Source organism: Aedes aegypti, chromosome 1 (assembly GCF_002204515.2).
Source record: "Aedes aegypti strain LVP_AGWG chromosome 1, AaegL5.0 Primary Assembly, whole genome shotgun sequence".
Taxonomy (NCBI): Eukaryota; Metazoa; Arthropoda; class Insecta; order Diptera; family Culicidae; genus Aedes; species Aedes aegypti.
In genome coordinates, this window is record NC_035107.1 from 121,999,760 (window position 1) to 122,020,226 (window position 20,467).

Here is a 20,467-nt window from a genome sequence, read left to right on the forward strand (position 1 = left end):
CTCGGCATCTGCCTGGATAGCATCGGTTCGAGAGATCTTCCGCCGCCGGGGAAATCTTCGTAGGAGTAGGATAGATCCACCGCCGGGGACTACTCTTCGTAGTACGTAGCGTATCACCGGCTTGAGTCGTCGGAGCGCCAGTGAACCAGAAGCCATCATCTAACCGGAATCGCTGGACCAACTTCGTCACCACCGGCCATTATCGAAGCATGAAGAAACGCGTAGCTGGAGTAGGCTAGCTTCACCGTTGGGGGCTAGGCCGAGTAGCATCGATTGTCACAAACCTGTTTTGGGTCGTCGGGGCGCCAGTGAACCGGCCTCGGCATCCAACTGGTCAACCAGGAGAGCTCGAACAGCAGCAGCGGATAACGAGTCGTCGTAGAGCAACGAAGTACACATGAGCGTCCAGTAGAAGTTCAACAGGGCTCTGACGCGAGGCCAGCTCAAGGGAAGTATGCATCGTCCGTCGCACAGAAAGCTGTCCAAAGCCCCGGCGAGATCTTCAACCACCAATTGGGCAAAACGAGTAGTCGCAGAGACACCGTAGAAATGTCGTAATGAGCAGCGTTTTTGACGACATTAAGCTCCAACAGCGAACTACCAGAACAACTTGAGGAGGCTGAGATTGACGAAGTGCATTAGCACAGTCCTCTCCCGATGAAGTTGCCTGATGTAGTTCCGGGGGGATCGAGGCACAGGAGCAGTAGGAAAAGTTTTTTAGTGGTCAAGCACGCCTTACATGAGTCCCACACCATGCCAACACACAACAGACCAGGCTGTTGAAGCTTTTTTGTACCCTACTATATAAAAAAATGTCAAACTTGGATGTAACAAAGGCCGGCATGTGCCCCATGATTTCAAAGGCACTAATCTGCCTAGAGAATTAATGTATGGAATCGATCGTCTTATTTCAAACTTCCAGCTGACTATTGCACAAAGCTAAAATAGAAATGGAACTATCGTTTGATGCTTCTTCCTGATATGTGTGCGTTAACAAGTTTTGGTTTATTAATTGACGCTTATATTGAGCTGTTCGGTAATCCAATCCGCATGGTTATTAAATTAAATAACTCATTACGCGTGGTAAAGATGGACAAATTATGGGTGAAACTATGAAAAAAAAATCCACGTGCTCGGCTGGGATTTGAGCCCAGGGCTCTTCTATGCTAGACGAGCGCTTTACCAACTAAGCTACCGAGCCACTTGGTGACCCAAAAATTGAGTTGATTACAAGTTTAGAATTCAAATCCCTTTACCACGCGTAATGAGTTAATTAATTTGGTATATTGTTGAATTTTGATTCAAGTTGTTTCACCTTAAGAAAGCTGTACGTTCGCAGCATCTACCCTTGAAATTGAGCGTCGGACATCGATGAGTTAATTTCTTTCTCAATTCTCTAAATAATCCCCGTATATAAATAAAAAAACAATCTTTTATTTTCAAAACGATCGATGAACAATGAGTATCCTACAAATGTGAAACGCGTGCACAATCCCACGTGTTCGGCGTAACTTAACCTACTAATATCTCAGATGATCAGCCCTCCCTTACTGATCGGCTTCCTTGGCGCCGGATGGAATCGGAGGTGGAGGCACATCCGGGATATCCTTGTTTTTGTTGGCGTTATTCTTGATGCTGTCGGGGATATTTTGCACGGTTGTGCTCTCCTCGGATTTGGCGCCTTCCGTGGGTTCCGCTTCGGTTTGACTTTCGGCAGCAGCCTCTTTGCCTTCTTGAGGGGCATTTTGCAGATCTTCTTTCGTGGGCTCCGGAAGGTCCTGTTCACGGCCGCTACGATTGATTTGCTGCGGATCGACAGCGTTGTTCAGTGGTCCGTTGGGGACAACATTTTGGGCAAAGTAAGGATTCGGTTGAGCCAGTTGGGGGAAGTATCCGAAAGGTGGCAGCACGGATTGGTATTGTGTTGGGTTGTAGTTTCCGAAAGAATCGTAAAGGACCGGGAAGTTGTATGGGTATCCAGGCAGGTTGTACGCTTGTTGGTGTTGAGCCGGGGCACCATTGTAGGAAGATAGTGGAATCAGACTGGGTGGTAGACCGAATTCGTTCAACTGGAGCGGATTGTTCTGAGTGGCTGGGCGTTCTTCGTAATTGGGTCGTGGACCTTCAGGCGCTTTCGGTGCGATGCTGTTGTTTGGTACAGGGATAACTTCTGGGACTGGAGCCTCTCGAAGTGGAAGATTTGTTTCTGCTGGAGGTCTTGCACCTGGCAACGTCTCAATGGGGGCATCTTGTAGTTGTGGTTCCTTAAAATAGAATAACAAGATATCATCAAATAATTCTGATACAACCGGTTGCAATGAATGTTTAACGAGAAAATACACTGAAACCTCCATTTACGTAAATTTCATTTAGATGTTGTGGATAGTTTTGAATTGATAACTCCAATTTTGGAAGTTTTTTTTTAGATTTTGTTGACGTTTTATGATCGTTGGTAAAGCTTATGAACCTCTGTAGTTGAGATCAACAGTGTTTTGACATTTATAGTTTGTACTGTATACTTCTTCTTCTTTCTGGCGTTACGTCCCAACTGGGACAAAGCCTGCTTCTCAGCTTAGTGTTCTTATGAGCACTTCCACATTTATTAACTGAGAGCTTTCTATGCCAATTGACCATTTTTGCATGTGTATATCGTGTGGCAGGTACGAAGATACTCTATGCCCTGGGAAGTCGAGAAAATTTCCAACCCGAAAAGATCCTCGACCGGTGGGATTCGAACCCACGACCCTCAGCTTGGTCTTGCTGAATAGCTGCGCGTTTACCGCTACGGCTATCTGGCCCCAACTGTACTGTACTGTATACTATGGAAACTTATTTTGTTGCAGAAGAATCCTCAATCAGACTCTTCGCTGTAAGATACAACAGACAGAGAAAACACCAACCTTCTAGCTGATCAGGATATAGATATACATTGTATTAAAGAAAATTCAATCGACCTAGCGTATACGATTCTTCTCAGATTTATCACCATATAGCTCTTCATCTACTGAACAGCTTTGCTGAAGACACCAACCTTCCGGCTTATCAAGATCTTGAGATGGAGAAGATTAAATCTAAATTTTAGTTTTTTTACTAACGTTACCTAGCGGCTTAATTTTCAATCAATTTTTTTATCATCAGATAGCCCTTAACCTGTTCAACAGCTTCACCAAAGATATTTAGACATTCGCCTTTCTAGCTGATGAAAATTTTGAGATACAGACAGAAATTGGTCATAGCGCTACCTAGCGAATGAATTCTCTATAAGATGTTTCGTTGTCAGATAGCCCTTGCCAACTTTGCCGAATACACCATCCTCATCGGGATCTTGAGATATCCGTTGAATGCCCAGAATGTGGAGATATCCGGTCCATTACTCAGAAAAGGGGAGGGGTCAGGAGGAATGTCTCACCAAAGAATGATAAGACTCTTTATCAGCAATTACTTCAAAATCGATTTCAAATCAACTGATCTACTCGTCTTCAAATTAGGCCATTTGAAAACTCAAGATTCGTCCAGGAATATAACGGGTCGTGCAGTACAAATGGTGAAAAAGTGCAGAAGAGCTCTCCAGTTAACCTTTCGGTTGTCGCGCGAATATTTGTAACGCGAGTAGTCGCGCGTTGTACTTTGTACAACACGCTTGGTTTTGCGAATATCTCAGAAGCCTGACTACTTAGAAAGATGGCGTCTTCGGCAAAGTTGTTCAGTGACTCAAGGGCTATCATTGATCGAGTTAGTTGATTCTTAATTTTGCCAACAGGTGACGCTAGTGAGCATGAAACATTTGTTTTGCAGATCTCAGGATCTTGGCCACTTAGAAAAATTAGAAAATCTTAGAAAACCTCCGGCAAAGTTGTTCAGTAGCTCAAATGCTTCCTTTATTTAGTCCTTGAAGTTCGAGATTAGTTAAAATAATGATAGCTCTTGAGTTACGCATCAACTTTGTCGCAGATGTTATCTTTCTAAAAAGTCAGGATCCTGAAGTATCCGCAAAACAAAATTTGTATGCTCACTAGCGCCACCTGGTGGCAAAATTTTGAATCAACTAGCTCGAACAATGATAGTCCTTAACTTACTGAACAACTTTGTCGAAGGTGCCAGGTCAGAATCCTGAAATATCTGCAGAAGAAAAGTAAAAGTTCCATCCCCACTAGTGCCACCTAGCGGTCAAATTCCGAAATAAATGAGGTACCATCAAATTGCGCTCCACCTCCAGAACAACTTTACTGAAGACCCCATGTTTCTAATTTATCTGGATTTTGAGATACACCGATTTAAAATTGCGGTCTACTCATTATTATGCGACTTCTATGTACATTTGTTGATTTTACCACATATAAAGAGTCGTACTGTAAATAAAAACTGTTGAGTATTGTTCTTAAAAAGATTCTTGAGGAATACATTTTGGTTTGGTGTCGATAGATATCTTTGTTACAAAATCACAGCATATAAATCACAACTGTTGTACAAAGTACAACAGCGCGACAGCCCGAAGGTTAATTATTTTGTCTGTTAGGAAATTCGTTTAGGTTGTGTCTGTTGCACCCATTCTATCATCGCAATGGCAGACATAGAAACATCTGATTTAAGGAATCTATGACAAAAGGTCGGAGGGCAAAAGGTCGAATGACAAAAAGTCGAATGACAGAAGGTCGGAGAGCAAAAGGTCGAATGACGAAAAAGGTCGAATGGACAAAAGGTCGAATGGACAAATGATCGAATGGACAAAAGGTCGAATGGACAAGAGGTCGAATGTACAAAAGGACGAATGACGAAAAAGGTCGAATGAACATGCAAAGCCATTTCTCATGTATTATTCAATGATAAAACCCATAAACACATCTATTATATACAACATTGTTACCAAAATCCTTAATATTGAACGCAAAACGTCTTCTCTCGAAGAATGTTGCATGCAAAACGGCTCGGTTTACATGATTTTCACGCTGAAAATTCAATAATAAATAATGCACATGATATAACAAGCTGTCGATCCATCCATGTGCATTAATTTTGACAGAATATTCAGCGTAGAATCATGTAAACCGAGCATTCTTGTTTGCAATTTCACTTTCAAGATGCAAGAAAGCATGCAATATTGGCGAATGTTGGATAGAAGATCATGAAATGTTTCAGTTTTAATCAAGATTGCAAGCATTTTCGAATGCAATGTTTACAGACAATTGTAGACACCTAATGGTAATAAGGTAAAAATAGCTGTAGAGACTCATCGTTACTAAGCAGTTGTTTTACAACTTGGATACCGATGGCGAGCGTAGCACCGAGCAGCGCATGTGTTGAATCTACCCTAGCGCGCGCTTTCAGAATTTTTGTGAACCTAGCGCAGCACACTACGATTCTGATGCGTTGAAAGGCGGTTTGGTTAGAGACTTGTTAGTTCATTTATTTTCTCCTGGTAATTATGTAACTCTAAAAGCATCGAGGTGCATGCCACTCGATGTGCTATGTGTTGGGATGCCGTGTGCTGGAATGCAGTAACTGCGGCTGTCATTCAGATTATACTGGAATTATAGCACCTATGGCGTGCCGGCATGAGTTGACTGCAGAGCAGAGGGTTCGCTCTGCGGAGGCTGGTTCCCTGTAACAATGTTCAAGACGGCTAGGAGAAGCTAGTGTAGCTGAGAAGCAGACTCTACCCTGGGACCTAATTCCAGAAAGAGGATGATTATTTTTCCCTGATGCTAATTTAAATCAGTCGAAACCATCAGTCAGATAAAACTCTAATGCATAGCTCTAAACAGCAAAACTACAAAAGAAGGAAAATCCTTTGTTAGAAATGCAATTGAAATGCTTATAAACTCTGTAAAGCATGAAGAACAGCCGATATTTAAAAGAAGGCAAAATTTCAATTGAAAAAAAATACAGGCAAGATGTAAAAGTGAAATCTATGAAGAACAGTCGATTATAAAAGAAGGAATAATCGTCGATACAAGTGTCTACAACAGTTTAAAACCACTATAATGTATAACTCCAAAAGAACAGCCAATGTTTCAAAGAAGGACAAATCTCTATTGAAAATGTATCAAATAAAAAGCTAATAATAATTACTTTATGCTTTGCAAAATAATAACAACCGACATTCGAAAAATGAATCTTTTGTTTGGAAAATAATAGCATTAATACAAATTATTGCATCATACGATGGTTCTGAAGAACAGCTTTCATCTAAAAGAAGGAAAAACTTCAGATGAGATGGGAGGAATTTGTGATTAAAAAGTTAGCAACTGAATGTACGACTTTTGTCCTACAACCGATTTAAGGTCTTGTGGGCTTGATCGATTAACGATGGTTTTTGCACAACCAGAGATTCGACTAGCCGATTTTGCATTTCTTCAAGCACATCCCATGGAGTTTCAGCTATTGCATCCTAAATTGCGAGATAGGATTGACCTGATGCAAGCTATGGTTGAATATACCAACAAATCTACGCAAGAAAATTTCGATTCACCTATTTTTTTGCTGAGAGAAATTGCAGGAAATTTGCATAAGGAACGATAATGGTCGGATTTTTCTTGATATATAGCAAAAAACGGCAAACGTCAGGTGGATGAATCAAGAACGTTCCGAAATAAGGCTATTGTGGAACACTTTTAGAATGACGAAAGGGCACATTACCCATCACCGTTTTACGGAAATGCTCCAGATGATATTAAACGAGCTTCCGGATGAAGATCCTCGCACATGACACATACCCGCACAACAAAACTGCTGTACAACAGATATAGGTATTGCACAGTTAATTAATGATCAAGTTGCAGGCAATTTCCTAAGGAATCTTGCTGTTATAAGGTTTTGACGTTTAAACGTTTTGCTTTTATAAGGTTTTTACGTTTTGAAGATATAGTTATGTTCAACAAAATGATAAAAGATACAAACAAACAAAAGTCGAAGAAGAGATGCCAGGGCCATCGAAGCAGTTCAAACATCAATCCTGGGGCAAAATGGAAAATGATGAAAAAGCTGTTTGTGAAGCGGCGAAGAATAAACTTAAAGTTACTGGGTATTCGGATAGTACAACTATCACTTCATGCTGGCAACAATGTTATGCAATACGACGACAAGAAGCCGTGAGTGGAAAAATAATTTTCAAAGATTGGGAGGTCCTTATCCACTTTGAAAATGTGTACGAGCTGCAAAAGTTGCACCTAAACTAAGGTGAGCAGACGTCCCGCGTTTCGCGGGACAAGGCAATTTTCAATATGATATTACTGCGTCAAATCTAATTGTTTGACTAAACTAAGCAATTAGATCATGATTTAGAACCAAAATGTTTGTAAAATACACATCCAATACGAAAAATGTTTAATTGGGAACGAGATCTGACAGGGTGTCCCGCGTTTCGCGGGACATATATGGTCGCTTTAACCTAAACCGTTCCTACAACCTGATCGAGCTTGATGTAGCAGATACATCTGTATTTTTGTCGTTCTACGCGCTTCCGTTGATACTAAGGCAGCAGCTCACTGCTAAGGAAAAAACGAACAAAGGTATCAATATTTGCGTGCAGAGCTGCATTCATAACCTTCGTCGAAACGACGCCAACGGCGTCAAGCCAAAGACAAAATTGATTTGAAGACTACTGTACAATCGTAAATAATTGCAGTTAGATCTTTCCTGAAAATTGATGGATATTACGTTATACTGGATGACCTAATTTTCAAAGGCAAATTCATGATTGCCGCTGTTGATCTTCACTCTAAGCTCCACACGGTTTTCTACCTCCTCTACGCTAAGGAGTGCGAAGCCGTTTCTCAGATCATTCAGATTTATTTAGGTTGAGTTAGGTTAAGTAAATTAAAAACGTGTTTTTTTTCTCTTATAAGCAGTTTAAATCACCTCACCTGTAAAAAAAACTGAACTGCTACGGCAAATGAAATGTAATATGTTGTTAACAAAATGTTAATGAAATCTTAAATTTGTTTTCCCAAATTAGGATGATTGTGTTGTCTAATAACACAAAACACTTAGATATAATAAATGAATGTAATGTTTGGAATGATACTAACAAAGAAATTAAAAAAAAAACACCTTTCAGATTTCCTTTTACGGAATCGAATATTAAAATGAACGTCTGGACTCTGCGGCTACAGCATTGGCCACTGACGTAATTTTCACTAATACGTATATTTGAACCTATGTCTATCGACTCTATGACACTACCCCGAACGCCACTACCCCGAATGTCATTACCCCGAACGCCACTACCCCGAACGCCATTACCCCGAATGGGTCATTATCCCGAACGCCACTATCCCGAATGGGTCACTACCCCGAACGCCATTACCCCGAAAGTATAATATTGTGAGATGGATAATTGTGGAGTATTGGGTGTATAATTTCGACCAATTAGATAATATTCCTATGGAACTCAACGCGCAGTAATATCATGCTGAGAGGTTCAAATCCGACGATCGAGACAGCGCATTTTTATGCTTGTCACTCGAATTTGTCATACATATACGAATAATTGACGAAGCATACTCTTAGCTAATAACTGTGTAAGTGCTCGTGCGAATATTAGGCTGAGAAGCAGGCTTTGTTACAGCCGATTTGTTAATTCGTCTTCCTGACATGACGTCCCAACATGGCCTGCTTCTTAGTGTTTCTATTAGCACTTTCACAATAATTAACTAAGACTTTTCTTTGCCGATTGACTATTTTTCAATCATGTAACAGGTACGAAGATACTCCAAACCCCGGGAAATCGAAAAAAAAACTTCCAGCCTAAGATGATTCTCGACCGGTGGAGTTCGAACCCACGACCCTCAGCTTGGTCTTGCTGGATAACTGTGCATTTTCGAGTACGGCAATCTGGACCCGATGTAACGTCAGAAAGATATTGAAGATAATATAAGAGCAATGTTCCAAAGAACAGCCTATATTGAAAAGAAGGGAACATTTCTTATGAAGTTAAAAACTATGAAATTCCAAAAAGCACTATTTAATCAGGTCCATAAGCCACTGCTGTCTAATTTCCTTAGCCATATTTTATTTCTGAACCATCTGAATGAACAATTTGACTAAAATCGCTGGGCTGTAGTATAGAAAGGCTGGGTAGCTTGTACTAGCATGGACACCACAGTAAAAGTTCTGAACTCACACCTAACAAAAATTTCAAAAGAAATAAAATATTCTGATCAAAATAATAGCCCCTTCAGCATTAGTGGAGAAAAAGAGCTGCTTAATCTCTATTCAAACATCCTTACAACTTGTCTATGGTACAACTTATTAAAAATAGTTTGTTTCCATTAGAATTAGCAGTATTGGAAACTATCTGTGGCTTTGTGACAATAACTCAATAGAACAGATAGAACAGAGAGATCGCATACAGGAGAATCGCCGCCCGATAATTTTCAAAAAAAGAGAGGGATTTCACTCATCTGATCGCAATCATTCCATGGCGGTTTTCGTTTTTTTCGCACCTATTGCTATACTTTTCGTTTATTTGCTATGTTGTTCACTTTGGACACGGCTCGCACCTACGAAGATCCATCTGGCTTTTGCAAGTCCGACAGCTTGAGCGTACGTATAATTGACTTTCTTACAACACAAATTCAACAACGCTGCAATTATCACCCCTTTATAATGCTTTTTGTATGTTTTGACAGTTTGTGTTTTATGATATACTGCAGAAGAAGACGTGAAATATCCTTGATATTATTTGTTACAGAGTTTAAACGGTTTAAATTGAAATATAAAACTGCAATAAGGTAAAAAGGTGTAATATGCCCCCCCTTAAGGAAAAACTGCTCTATCGCAGTAGCAAATGTATCACTCCTAAAGTTTTTTACGTCAAGGTGTTGCTTATTTAGTTGGTCATGCTCTGCAAGCAACTTTCTCTTTCCAGGTTGTTTCTAAAAAGTGTACAAGATGTTTTTTTGTAAACCGTCCCAATGTTTACATTTCGAAACAACCCGGGCAATATGCCCCTCCCATAAAAAAAAGGTCCACAGCGTTGCAAAAATGTTTCCAAGGAGAATTCCACCACTTGCTAAGCTTAAGGGGTCCATTAGCAGTCGTCTTCCGATAAAATTTTTTGTAATAAGTACAATGGACCAATGCACGGGTTCACTATTTGACATTTTAGCGGTGCCGTGTTATTTATGTCACCATGGAAACTAGTGAATTCGGCACCGCTCAAACGTCAAATTAGTGAACTCGTGCATCGGTCCATAGTAAAGGAAGGGCTTCATTTACGGCAAGGCTTGCTTATCGGACGCATAATTTTACGCCAAAAACCTGATTTTCGATATTTTTTGAATTTCTATTGATTGTTTATACTTCTCAAAGAACATATATGCGCAACATCATTTTTTCGCGAATAGTTAAGAAATGTAATCATATTTACGTGTATTAATTAAAATTTTATCAAAATTGAATAGTGAACATCTAGAAAAAAAAAATAATAAAATGTGCCGGATACTCCCATTGATTTGATCACATTTAAACTGAGTTCACTGTACAACACTATTTCAGTAAACCAAAATTAGTAAAATATAGCAATCGTCGAAAAGGCATATTATAAAATTTCATTTAAAATATCAGAAATGGGTCCTTTTATGGATAAATCTTATAAATAAATTTCAATTTCAACATTCATATTGTCAAATTTGAGTATTTTAAATACTGTACTTATTTCAAACTTCATCGCATATATTCATCATTATTATCATAAATTCATTAAAACACTAGTTTTAATAGAATTTGGTTTAATCTCATTGGTTTTGATCCTTTGGCCGTGTCGCTTACTCTTGCGAGGGCGAGCGAACACTTGTTCGGCGTGCAATGTGTTAATCGAATTATTTCGCGAATCCGGTTAAGAGTGAACATGTCATAAATTGCATCACCAACCAAAGGTGGGTTCCCTCATCCCACTAACCCAATATCCTCCCCATGACAAGGGGCCTTCCTTAGCCGAGTGGTTAGAGTCCGCGGCTACAAAGCAAAGCCATGCTGAAGGTGTCTGGGTTCAATTCCCGGTCGGTCCAGGATCTTTTCGTAATGGAAATTTCCTTGACTTCCCTGGGCATAATGTATAATCGTACCTGCCACACGATATACGGTCAATCACGGAGTAGCAACTGTACGGTCATCTATGCTCATGCTCAATTTGGTTTAATCTCAGAATCCCGGGAATTCCCGAAATCCCGAATCTCAGGATATTGGGAATATATATTTTGCAATGTTTTTTTAGCAAAACGGCCGTAAAAATCCACTAGTGCCTATAGTCACACTAAGGTTACGCACACTCTTCGCGGCAAGAATTACACAGCGAGGGATGAAATTTGTCGAATTCAAATTGCTGTTAAAGTGAGAGAATAACTCAGATTAATCACAAACATTAATGACCATGCAATTCGATCAACCCATATGTTTTTTTTCAAAAATTGTCAAACGGTAGTGCAGTCGGAAGGATTGCGTCCAGACCTATCGCAGGCGCAATGATGGAGTAAAATTTCACTAGTATCAACTTCATGTAGTTTAGCAAAAAGATGATGGTTAAGGCGAAGTAGGCCGTTTTTGAAATTTGTATGCGTCATCGATGATTGTGGCTAGTTCATCTCTTGACAAATTATTGAAAATAGATTGGTTTTTCACTGACCTAACTGAAAAAGTATCAGCATACTTTCTGCATGTGAGCGCACATAGTAATGGTTTTCTGAATCAATATTCAATATAATCACTGAGATTGAATTTGCAAGCTGCAAAGTCAACATGGCTGCCAGAACGAATGATGGGCTTCTTACCCTTAAAAACGTCAATACCTCTCTAAGTCGATGTTACCAAATTCGATGGGATCTGTTTCAGTTTCCTATAAAGGTTAATCTATATTTTCAAGAAAATTTACAAATATTCTCCAAATGATAATAAATTTCTTAAAATTGAATGTAATGATTAATTTAATAGTTATATAAAGGCTTATAACTCATTTCAGGGCAACAAAATTTGAAATTTTTGAATGCTGCTTAAAAACTGTCACGTAGATAAAAATGTTAAAATTTTACTATTTTGAATGTATTTTGTCAATATAATTAAAAGTTGAAGAATATTAGAAAGATTCGGAAAATATGTGTTCTGTATCTCGATACCAACCTAACGCGATTGTCCATTAAATATCGAGTTAGGGAGAGTTGATTGAAATATTAATTATCATGACAAACGCACGGTGACTAAACTTTGGAATCAGTAAATCACAATGGAAAATTCTGAAGGGAATTAAATGTTGCAAAAATTTGATTTGTCTTCATTACATAATATCACAAGGTTTGAAAGTTTAATAACTGAAAATTATTAAAAACCATTTTTACCACCACCAGTCACACTATTCTATTCCAAGCAAAAAGTGACAACTATGACAATACAAAAATATTATGAATTACATGGATAAATTGTCATATACTTAATGCATAGCTTTCTTAAAGCGAAGTAGGCCGTCATTGAAATTTGTACGTGTCGTTGATGATTGTTGCTGAATCATGTCACAATTTCGAATTACAGAAAATCAGTCGATATTGCATTGATGCATCTGAAAAAGTATCAGTATACTTTCTGCATGTCGGCGCATGTAGCGATACTTTTCCGGATCAATATGATCCATGAGGACTGAGATTTATCACTTTGAAATTGCGAGCTGCTATGCCAACATGGCTGCCAAACCGAATGACTGGCTACTTAGCCTTAAGGCCCAAGTAAAAATGGTGCAAAAGTCAAAAGTGAAAAAGCAGTTTTCTCTTTTGAAATAAACAAATCGAAGAAAATAGAAACACACAGCTTTTTTATTTGCCAAATAAAAAGGCTGTGTGTTTTTATTTTCATCAATTTATTGTTTTAAAAGGAGAAAACTGCTTTTTCAGTTCTGACTTTTGTGCTATTTTTTCTTGCACCTTAAGGTGATTATAAAACGAAGCCAAACTTTGATTTTTCAAGTGCACAAGACTGGAGAATCTGACAGCAGTTTGCGTTGAAAATCAAACAAATTGCTTGCTTGCTGGTTGTGACCAATGGGATAAATTTTCAACGCGGAGCGCTGTTTGGTTCTCAAGTCTTGTGCTCTTGAAAATTTGAGTTGTGGCTTCGTTCTATAATCACCTTAAGGTGATTATAGAACGAAGCCACACCTCAAATTTTCAAAAGCACAAGACTTGAGAACCAAACAGCTCTCACCGTTGAAAATTTATCCCATTAGTCACCACCAGCAAGCAAGCAGATTGATTGGTTTTCAACGCAAACTGTTGTCAGATTCTCCAGTCTTGTGCCCTTGACAATTCAAAGTTTGGCTTCGTTTTATAATCACCTTAAAGCACTGGGTAATGAAACATTCGAACATTATTCATCCAGAAAACTCCTATCACGTAATAATTAATAATGCTATAAAAAAAAACCTAGAAAAAAATGAAAATGTAAAAATTTCAGTGAATATGTCACACATCTACCTACAGAACCATTTCAATTGCTATAAATTGGTTATCGTCATCAATATGACTAACTTACCCTATGCATAAAAATTCGGTCAAATGCTCATTACCAATGAAAAAAGAAGTGTTTAGCTTGTTAAATCATTTCACAAGATTGAATTGAAAGTTCAAATCTACAAGAAGATGAAGACGATACTTCATATATCACAATCGTTTGTGAAAACATTATACTAAAGGACTGTTCACGTTAGAATTTTCGTCGGTTTCTCGAACCCATTCTTCCCCATTGTAAGATTTTTTGTTTAAAAATTGAAAACATTGTTGAACATTGACATTATTGAAATATTTATTCGCATAGAATTTAAAGGAAAATAATCTTGAAATCTGTGCGAGATGCCGTACTTAATACCAGCGCATATACGAATACACATTTGAATTCTAATCATAAGAATCACATCCAAGATTCGGCAGACAGTTTTTAATTCTCTGCCACGCCATTATGAATCTTCCGATATACCGTAGGAGTCTCTTATGCATTCTGTTACAAAGTTTAAAAACACGTGACGAACGGGTCGAGTTTTCAAAACATTGTCAGTTTGCTGACACGCACCGTCTATAATCTATGTGGTCGCAAATATTCCTAAGAGCGCCCGAACGACCGACGCATTGATGCAAGTACCGATAGTATGTTCACGCAATCGAATAGTGATCCAATCGAGAGGTGCAAATTGATGCGCAGGATCGGATCACTAAACGATAATGAACAGTCTGCTGGCAATGAAGAATGGATCACCAGTTAACACAAGTAGACGGCAATGAACATACGTGCCAATCGAACGATGCTGACAATCGCGCAATGTTCATTTCAACGTTCTCTTTGTCATGTCGCCTTTCGCCTGAGAGGGTGAACTCGATTGCCCTCTCCAAGCGCAACAATCGATTCGGCAATAATTTCAGATTGAGTGTGCATTGAGGCGAGAGAAAACATCCTTGGATAGCACACAGATATGGATCAAAGTTGGCTTAGACGGAGAATATCTCATCAAATAGAGTTGCATTTACGCAGAACACATTTTATCTACGTGGACCATAAATCTTTACAGCATTGAAATCAATCATAACATCTTCTAGCATATTTTATTCGTCCGTATAAAATAAAATGCTATTCGTATTCATAGAATCGTTGATTCATAACTGTGGGGCATTGAAACCCGTACCACAGTTACGAATCAACAATAAGACGATTCCGAAAGAAACGCCGAAACGTATACTTTCACTTTTCACCATTCGTTTGCTGCTTCACAGATAAATTGCTTTTATAGTGCTCTGATCCATAATATGAGTCGATTTGATCCATAATAAGGACCATCCTGTTCCACTGATCCACATCTGTGGGATGGACAACGTTTGAAATTTCTTTCGAAATCGACACTTTTTCGTAAATAATCGCGATTTTTTATGTGTACTATCGAAAACAATTATATTCGGCATTGCCAGGCGGGTAAAATTGTTCTGTACAAGGTCACCACGCGATTTTTTATGTGTATTATCGAAAACAATTATATTCGGCATTGCCAGGCGGATAAAATTGTTCTGAACAAGGTCACCATGATTTGTAATCATATTTTATTCTAAAAAATGAGCCTTAGCTGATCCATAACTGTGGGGTGACTGTACCGATCAATGTTACCCCGGAATCCGGATTACGGTATTTGGATTTGGAGTGCCATTTCAATAAAATAAACATGAGAAAACTTAGCGGAGATGTTTGTTTGATTGTCTGAAAATGTTAGGAGAATTTGCTAAGAGGCGAATTGTTGGCAACTCGTTGTTAGTGTTGCAATTTCAACGTGAAAAATCTTTAGCAAAAAATGTCAAACCTTTGTCAGACAATAAATAACATAGACAGTAGGCAAGTTTAATATTAAAGCGATACAGATTACTCGAGAGCTAAGCAACTAATATCCATATTGATTTATCATGACTCACCGGATTCCTTGGGGCATAGTACGCATTGTTGCGACCTTGCACCTGCTGGGCAACAGCCGCTCCCGGTGAACCAGCAGCTGACGACGGTTGTGGTTGATAGAATCCTGGGTACGAGTTGAACGCATTGTAGAGACCGAAGGGCCCAAACGCCCCGAATGGATAGGCCAGACCCGCCTCATGAACCACCGGCTGCACCACGGGATAGGCTCGGCTCGGGGTCAAATTCTCGTCGGTCGTTATGACTGCATTGTAGACCTTTGGTGTCCTCAGTAGACCGCCGAGGGCTGGGCCCGGGTAAAACGTTGACACCGCTAACAGTACGAGCACCGTGACCTAGTCCAATGTGGATGGTAAAAAGCAATCAGTAGAGGTAAACAAGTGATAAATCACCCAGGATGGCGATCGGGGCAGTTTGTGAGAGGGAAACCGGCTTAGAAGTGCTTAAAACTGATCGATTAACAATGTTGAGAAGTTTAATTACACCGTTCGGCGAGTGGCTTGTAATAGGCTAAGAGTGACCAGCAGAGTGATCATTTGATAAAACTCGATGTCTGTGCAAAATTTTGAGTGCGGCGTAGTATGATTGCTCACGAAGTACGTTTAATCAAGGATTTCAGCTTTCGATAGGCTCCACAGGGCGTGTGTTTTAAAACAAATTATCAACCATGTAAGAATTTATTTCTTGCAAGGAGAACCATCTGAGTCGAGCACGTTTTCAATTGCGCTCGAATGAAATTATTCTTTCATTCCAGTTCACGTTTTATGTGACACAGAATCAGACAATTAAATCAGACACCACCATACAAAGCTATTCAATTACATGGTGTGGGCATCTTTTAAGAAATAATATACAAATACAATACTTCATTTTTCATAATCGAAATCATTATCACGAACAAGATTTGTTGATCACATTGTAATGATTAATTAACTAATTGACTAATTGACTTAGTCAACAACCGTCGAAACGCGAAACCTAGTTAACACATTGTATAATCATTAGAGTGATTCAAAATATCGATTTTGCTGTACACTGCTCATTCGATTCTAGGTTCAATTTCGAGTGTCCTCCCAAAATAGGAGCATATAGAAGATGATAACTAAAATTGCAAACAATCCTCAAAATGTATATGGAAATTACTATGGGAAAAGCAAGCATTTCATTGAATCGATTAAAGTTTTCGCCTATAACACAGCGTAACAAAAATGACATTTTTGCGTGTCTCAAGGATTAAATTATGTGTCTTCAGTAGATTTGGGGTCGCTGTATCTGATGCCGTTCTCAGAAATGTTCCAGCACGTCACAATTTTTAGCTATATGTCGCCAAAGTTGTATAAAACACTGTTATCATTGCTGTTTACATGAAATTTAAGGTATGGTTTATCAAACTTTTCTGTGATCTTATCCACCAAGCATGCAATTTATGCAATATATTTATCTTTCATTTCGTTTATCTTATATGGCAAAAGACAATACTTTTCGAAACCATTAAAAACAACTTTTGATCATCGAAAGTATTACGAACGTTGTTGATAATAATTGTTTACACATTAAGTTTGAATTTTGTGGCAAATTGAGCGAATAAATTGCCATACAAGCTGGTAAACTTGTATGCAAGTTGGCTGAAATAGTCAAATTTTGCATTTTCAACCGTCAATATCTCGAAAACTAGACGTGCTATGATATTTTCGAAAACGACAATGGATTCAGCAACCCTTAAACTAGTAAATAGCGGTATTGTGGTTCTTGAGACAAAACGTGTTCCGCAGTGTAACCTCTTGGAAGTTTGTGCTATGTTGATTCTGTTGGATCAATTAATCAGCTACCACTTTATTGTCCAAGACTGCTTTAAAATCGAAGGTCTCAGTATTGACTTCTATCCAAACGAAAAATCCTAAGCAGTGCTCAATCATTTTTTCAATAGGGAATATTGCTGCATCTTGCGTGATTGATAGCATAAACAAATCATGAATACCGTAATCCGGGGTAACATTGATCATTTTTTTTGAATATTACTCATATATTTCGTTTCAAAATGCAATTGTTGCAAATTTTATATTTTTAAAACAAGTACTGCCACCCATAGCTCGTGACTATATACTGTATTTTGTTTTTTGAAAGATTTAAGCATGTTTAAAAAAATGTTTTAAGCGATTTTTTGATTTAGCTAATATGGGGTAACATTGATCACCTATGTAAACAATGTTCGGTAATATTGAAAATGTCGTTACTTACTTAAATCGTGGCCCCCGAAGCCGAATATGAAGGCCAAACGCTTACAAGTCATTTACTTTTTAAGTTATTTTAAAATTAAAAACACCTCGAACCACGGAATACGCCTAAAGGTATGCAATTTTCTAAAGGAATTCTATATTCTTAATAGTAATTCGTAAATGTTGCCTAATTGAGCATACTTATGAAAGTTTTGACAACGGAATCGTTTTCAGCGATGCCATTTTTAGTAAGAACCGCATTTTCCTTGCTCATATCGTTTGCAGAACTTATGTGAGACATGAATGTTTGGTAGTGTCATCCTTACCCATTGAAATAATTGTTTCGAGAAGTTGACAAATTACCGCATAAGGTAAACGCAATTTACGCAAAAATCTTCACTTTCATTAGCTTATGAATATAAGAAAGAGAAGCACCATTCATGATTTGGAAATGTTCCATTAATAAATGGCGATACAAACTTTTTAGGAGATGCGTCATTCCGATCAATGTTACCCCGCTGATCAATGATACCCCGGATTACGGTACCTACTATGTTTCACTGCATATGTCCTGTGATGCAAGTAGAATTACTAAATTGCATAGCCAAACATTTTCCATTTAGATAAAAAATAATGACTTAATTCTATCCGATTGAAAAACGGTCTTCGATGAAGTTGTAGCTGTTTGAACTATCAAATGGTATCAGCATAGTACTAAACCTCAAGGGCACATGGCAATATACTATATCCGATTTAACAAATGAAATGAGCTTAGTTTTCAAGAGGATATTCAGAATTCGATATAGAACAGAATGAGTGGCGGGAAACAAAACCGATATTTTGAACCACACTGATATTCATATACTTTGCAATTCCCTGATCCATGGGAGATAGTCATGCTAATATGCCATAAATGATAATAAATATACACTCCCGTGCAAAAGTTTGGGTTCACCCCCTTAAAAACATACAAAAGAGTTTTGTCCATATCTCTGTGACTATACGTCCAATTTAAACTCCCTATGGTGAATTAGAAAGGCAACGTAGTAATCCGTAGGTATTTTTCCAAAAACATTTTTTGAATTTTGCATACACAATTTTTACTTAAAATTGAGATTTTTCTAAAAATACTTATGCACAATGACTTGAAGGACTTTTTTATTTAGCAATGACTTGAAGGAATTTTTATTTAGCCTAGTTTTCAGATTTTTCCACCAACATTTCGGAAGTGTTCTTCAAAGAATGAATATAAGATTAAGATTCTAATGACACATTGATTTAAAATTTTGGTCGATTCAATGCTGAGGAAATTATCCATCTTTTTTAAATGTGTGTTTTTTTAAATGTCTTAACTTTAAGAAAAATTTTAGTATGCAAAATTCAAAAAATGTTTTTGGAAAAATACCTACGGAGTAAGGATAACTCATTGCCTTTCGAATGCGTCATAAAGAGTTTCAATTGAACGTGTAATCACAGAGATATGGACAAAACTCTCTTGTATGTTTTTTAGGAGGTAACCCAAACTTATGCTCGGGTGTGGTGCACGACGTTAGGCATACGGGCTAGAGCGGAAATTTAATATGAATCCATAATTTCGACGTCTTTTATATTCTTCATGCATACAATTTGTTAAAATTGTCAAACAAATTTGTTAAGGCCGGTGTCGGGATTCGAAGCATTCGGGCAATTCGAATCAACACGGTATATTAGAATTAGTATCAATGGGTATGTTTGCTTCAACACTTGCGTACGTGAAATTTACCATTAGTCCTGTATTTTGATGAGTAAGATTTAACCCATGTTTTTGTCAAACAGTAGTTCCCATGGCTTTTTAGATACCAATTGCCAAAGTTACCTCAAAACAGAAAATTGACTTGAATTGAAACGATTAGGTTGATAAAAACATTAGTTTTCTTTTTTGTCACCCTTCCTTCAGAAATTCGTAAATATTGAAGGGAAGAAACCAAAGATTCATAATTTTCTTGACTTATGTATGGTTTTCAAAGTTTTTAAAGTTAAAGAAACCTGTAGAACGACAATCCAGAAGACGATTTAAAAGAGTGAAATGATTAACGTTATAATTAAAACTCAAAAACATATTTTCTTTCCTTTCCAGTGTTTTTAGTTCCTCATTTATTTTTATTTTCCCGTCATACCGTCCAAGTGGTCTCGGACGCAAAAGAAAATAAATATTTGTATTTGCCTTATATGAACAATTATAAATGCATTCAAAATAAAACGTTATTTAGCCTCTGAACTCCAGATTAATCTTTCAGAAAAAATACAGAGTAGTCCGAATATCATCCGAAGCAATATCAAAGTTACCCCTATTTCAGAAATTATGCCAGGTTATCTGTATTGATTTGATATCATTTGGAATCCTTCTTGCATTCTCTTTAAGTATTTTTCCAATGATTCTTCCAAGGAGTTATCCATGAGTTTTTTCACTGACTGCTCAAAATTTCAGACGACATTTTTGCATCCTCATATAATTTTCCAAGTAATGTTTAATTATAAAACTTTCCAAGTCTTCAGCATTTTTTTTTTGTTAGATTTCTCTTAGTATAAGTATGAGAAAAAAAAAATAATTTGGAGAATTCCACATGAAATTCCTAATTTAAACACATAAAATTTGTCAAGGGATTCCTCCAAGTATATATTTTTTCAGGATTTCCAGGAGATTTTTTTTCAGTGAGTACATTACGTGCTCTTCAAAAATAATCCTGAACGTTTCCCTGGAAGGTCCTTCGTGAATTCAGAGATTGTATTCTACAATATCTCTTGAGATTACTCCAAGAATTACTGCATTGAAATGAGCCTAGTCTCTC

At 37.8% G+C, this 20,467-nt stretch overlaps 1 protein-coding gene across 12 annotated transcripts in view; it reads right to left on the reverse strand.

Annotated features, from left to right (window-relative positions):
• Positions 1 to 1,413: 1,413 nt before the first annotated feature.
• Positions 1,414 to 20,467, reverse strand: part of LOC5578655 (fibrous sheath CABYR-binding protein) — a 58,866-nt gene continuing 39,812 nt past the window's right edge. For all 12 annotated transcript variants that reach the window (XM_021846816.1, XM_021846811.1, XM_021846801.1 and 9 more), the window contains 2 exons: positions 15,426 to 15,758; positions 1,414 to 2,264 (listed from right to left, as the gene is read on the reverse strand). In XM_021846816.1, coding sequence (XP_021702508.1) covers positions 1,548 to 2,264; positions 15,426 to 15,758 — 1,050 coding nt within the window. In that variant the 3' untranslated portion in view covers positions 1,414 to 1,547. The remainder of the gene's footprint in view (positions 2,265 to 15,425; positions 15,759 to 20,467) is intronic.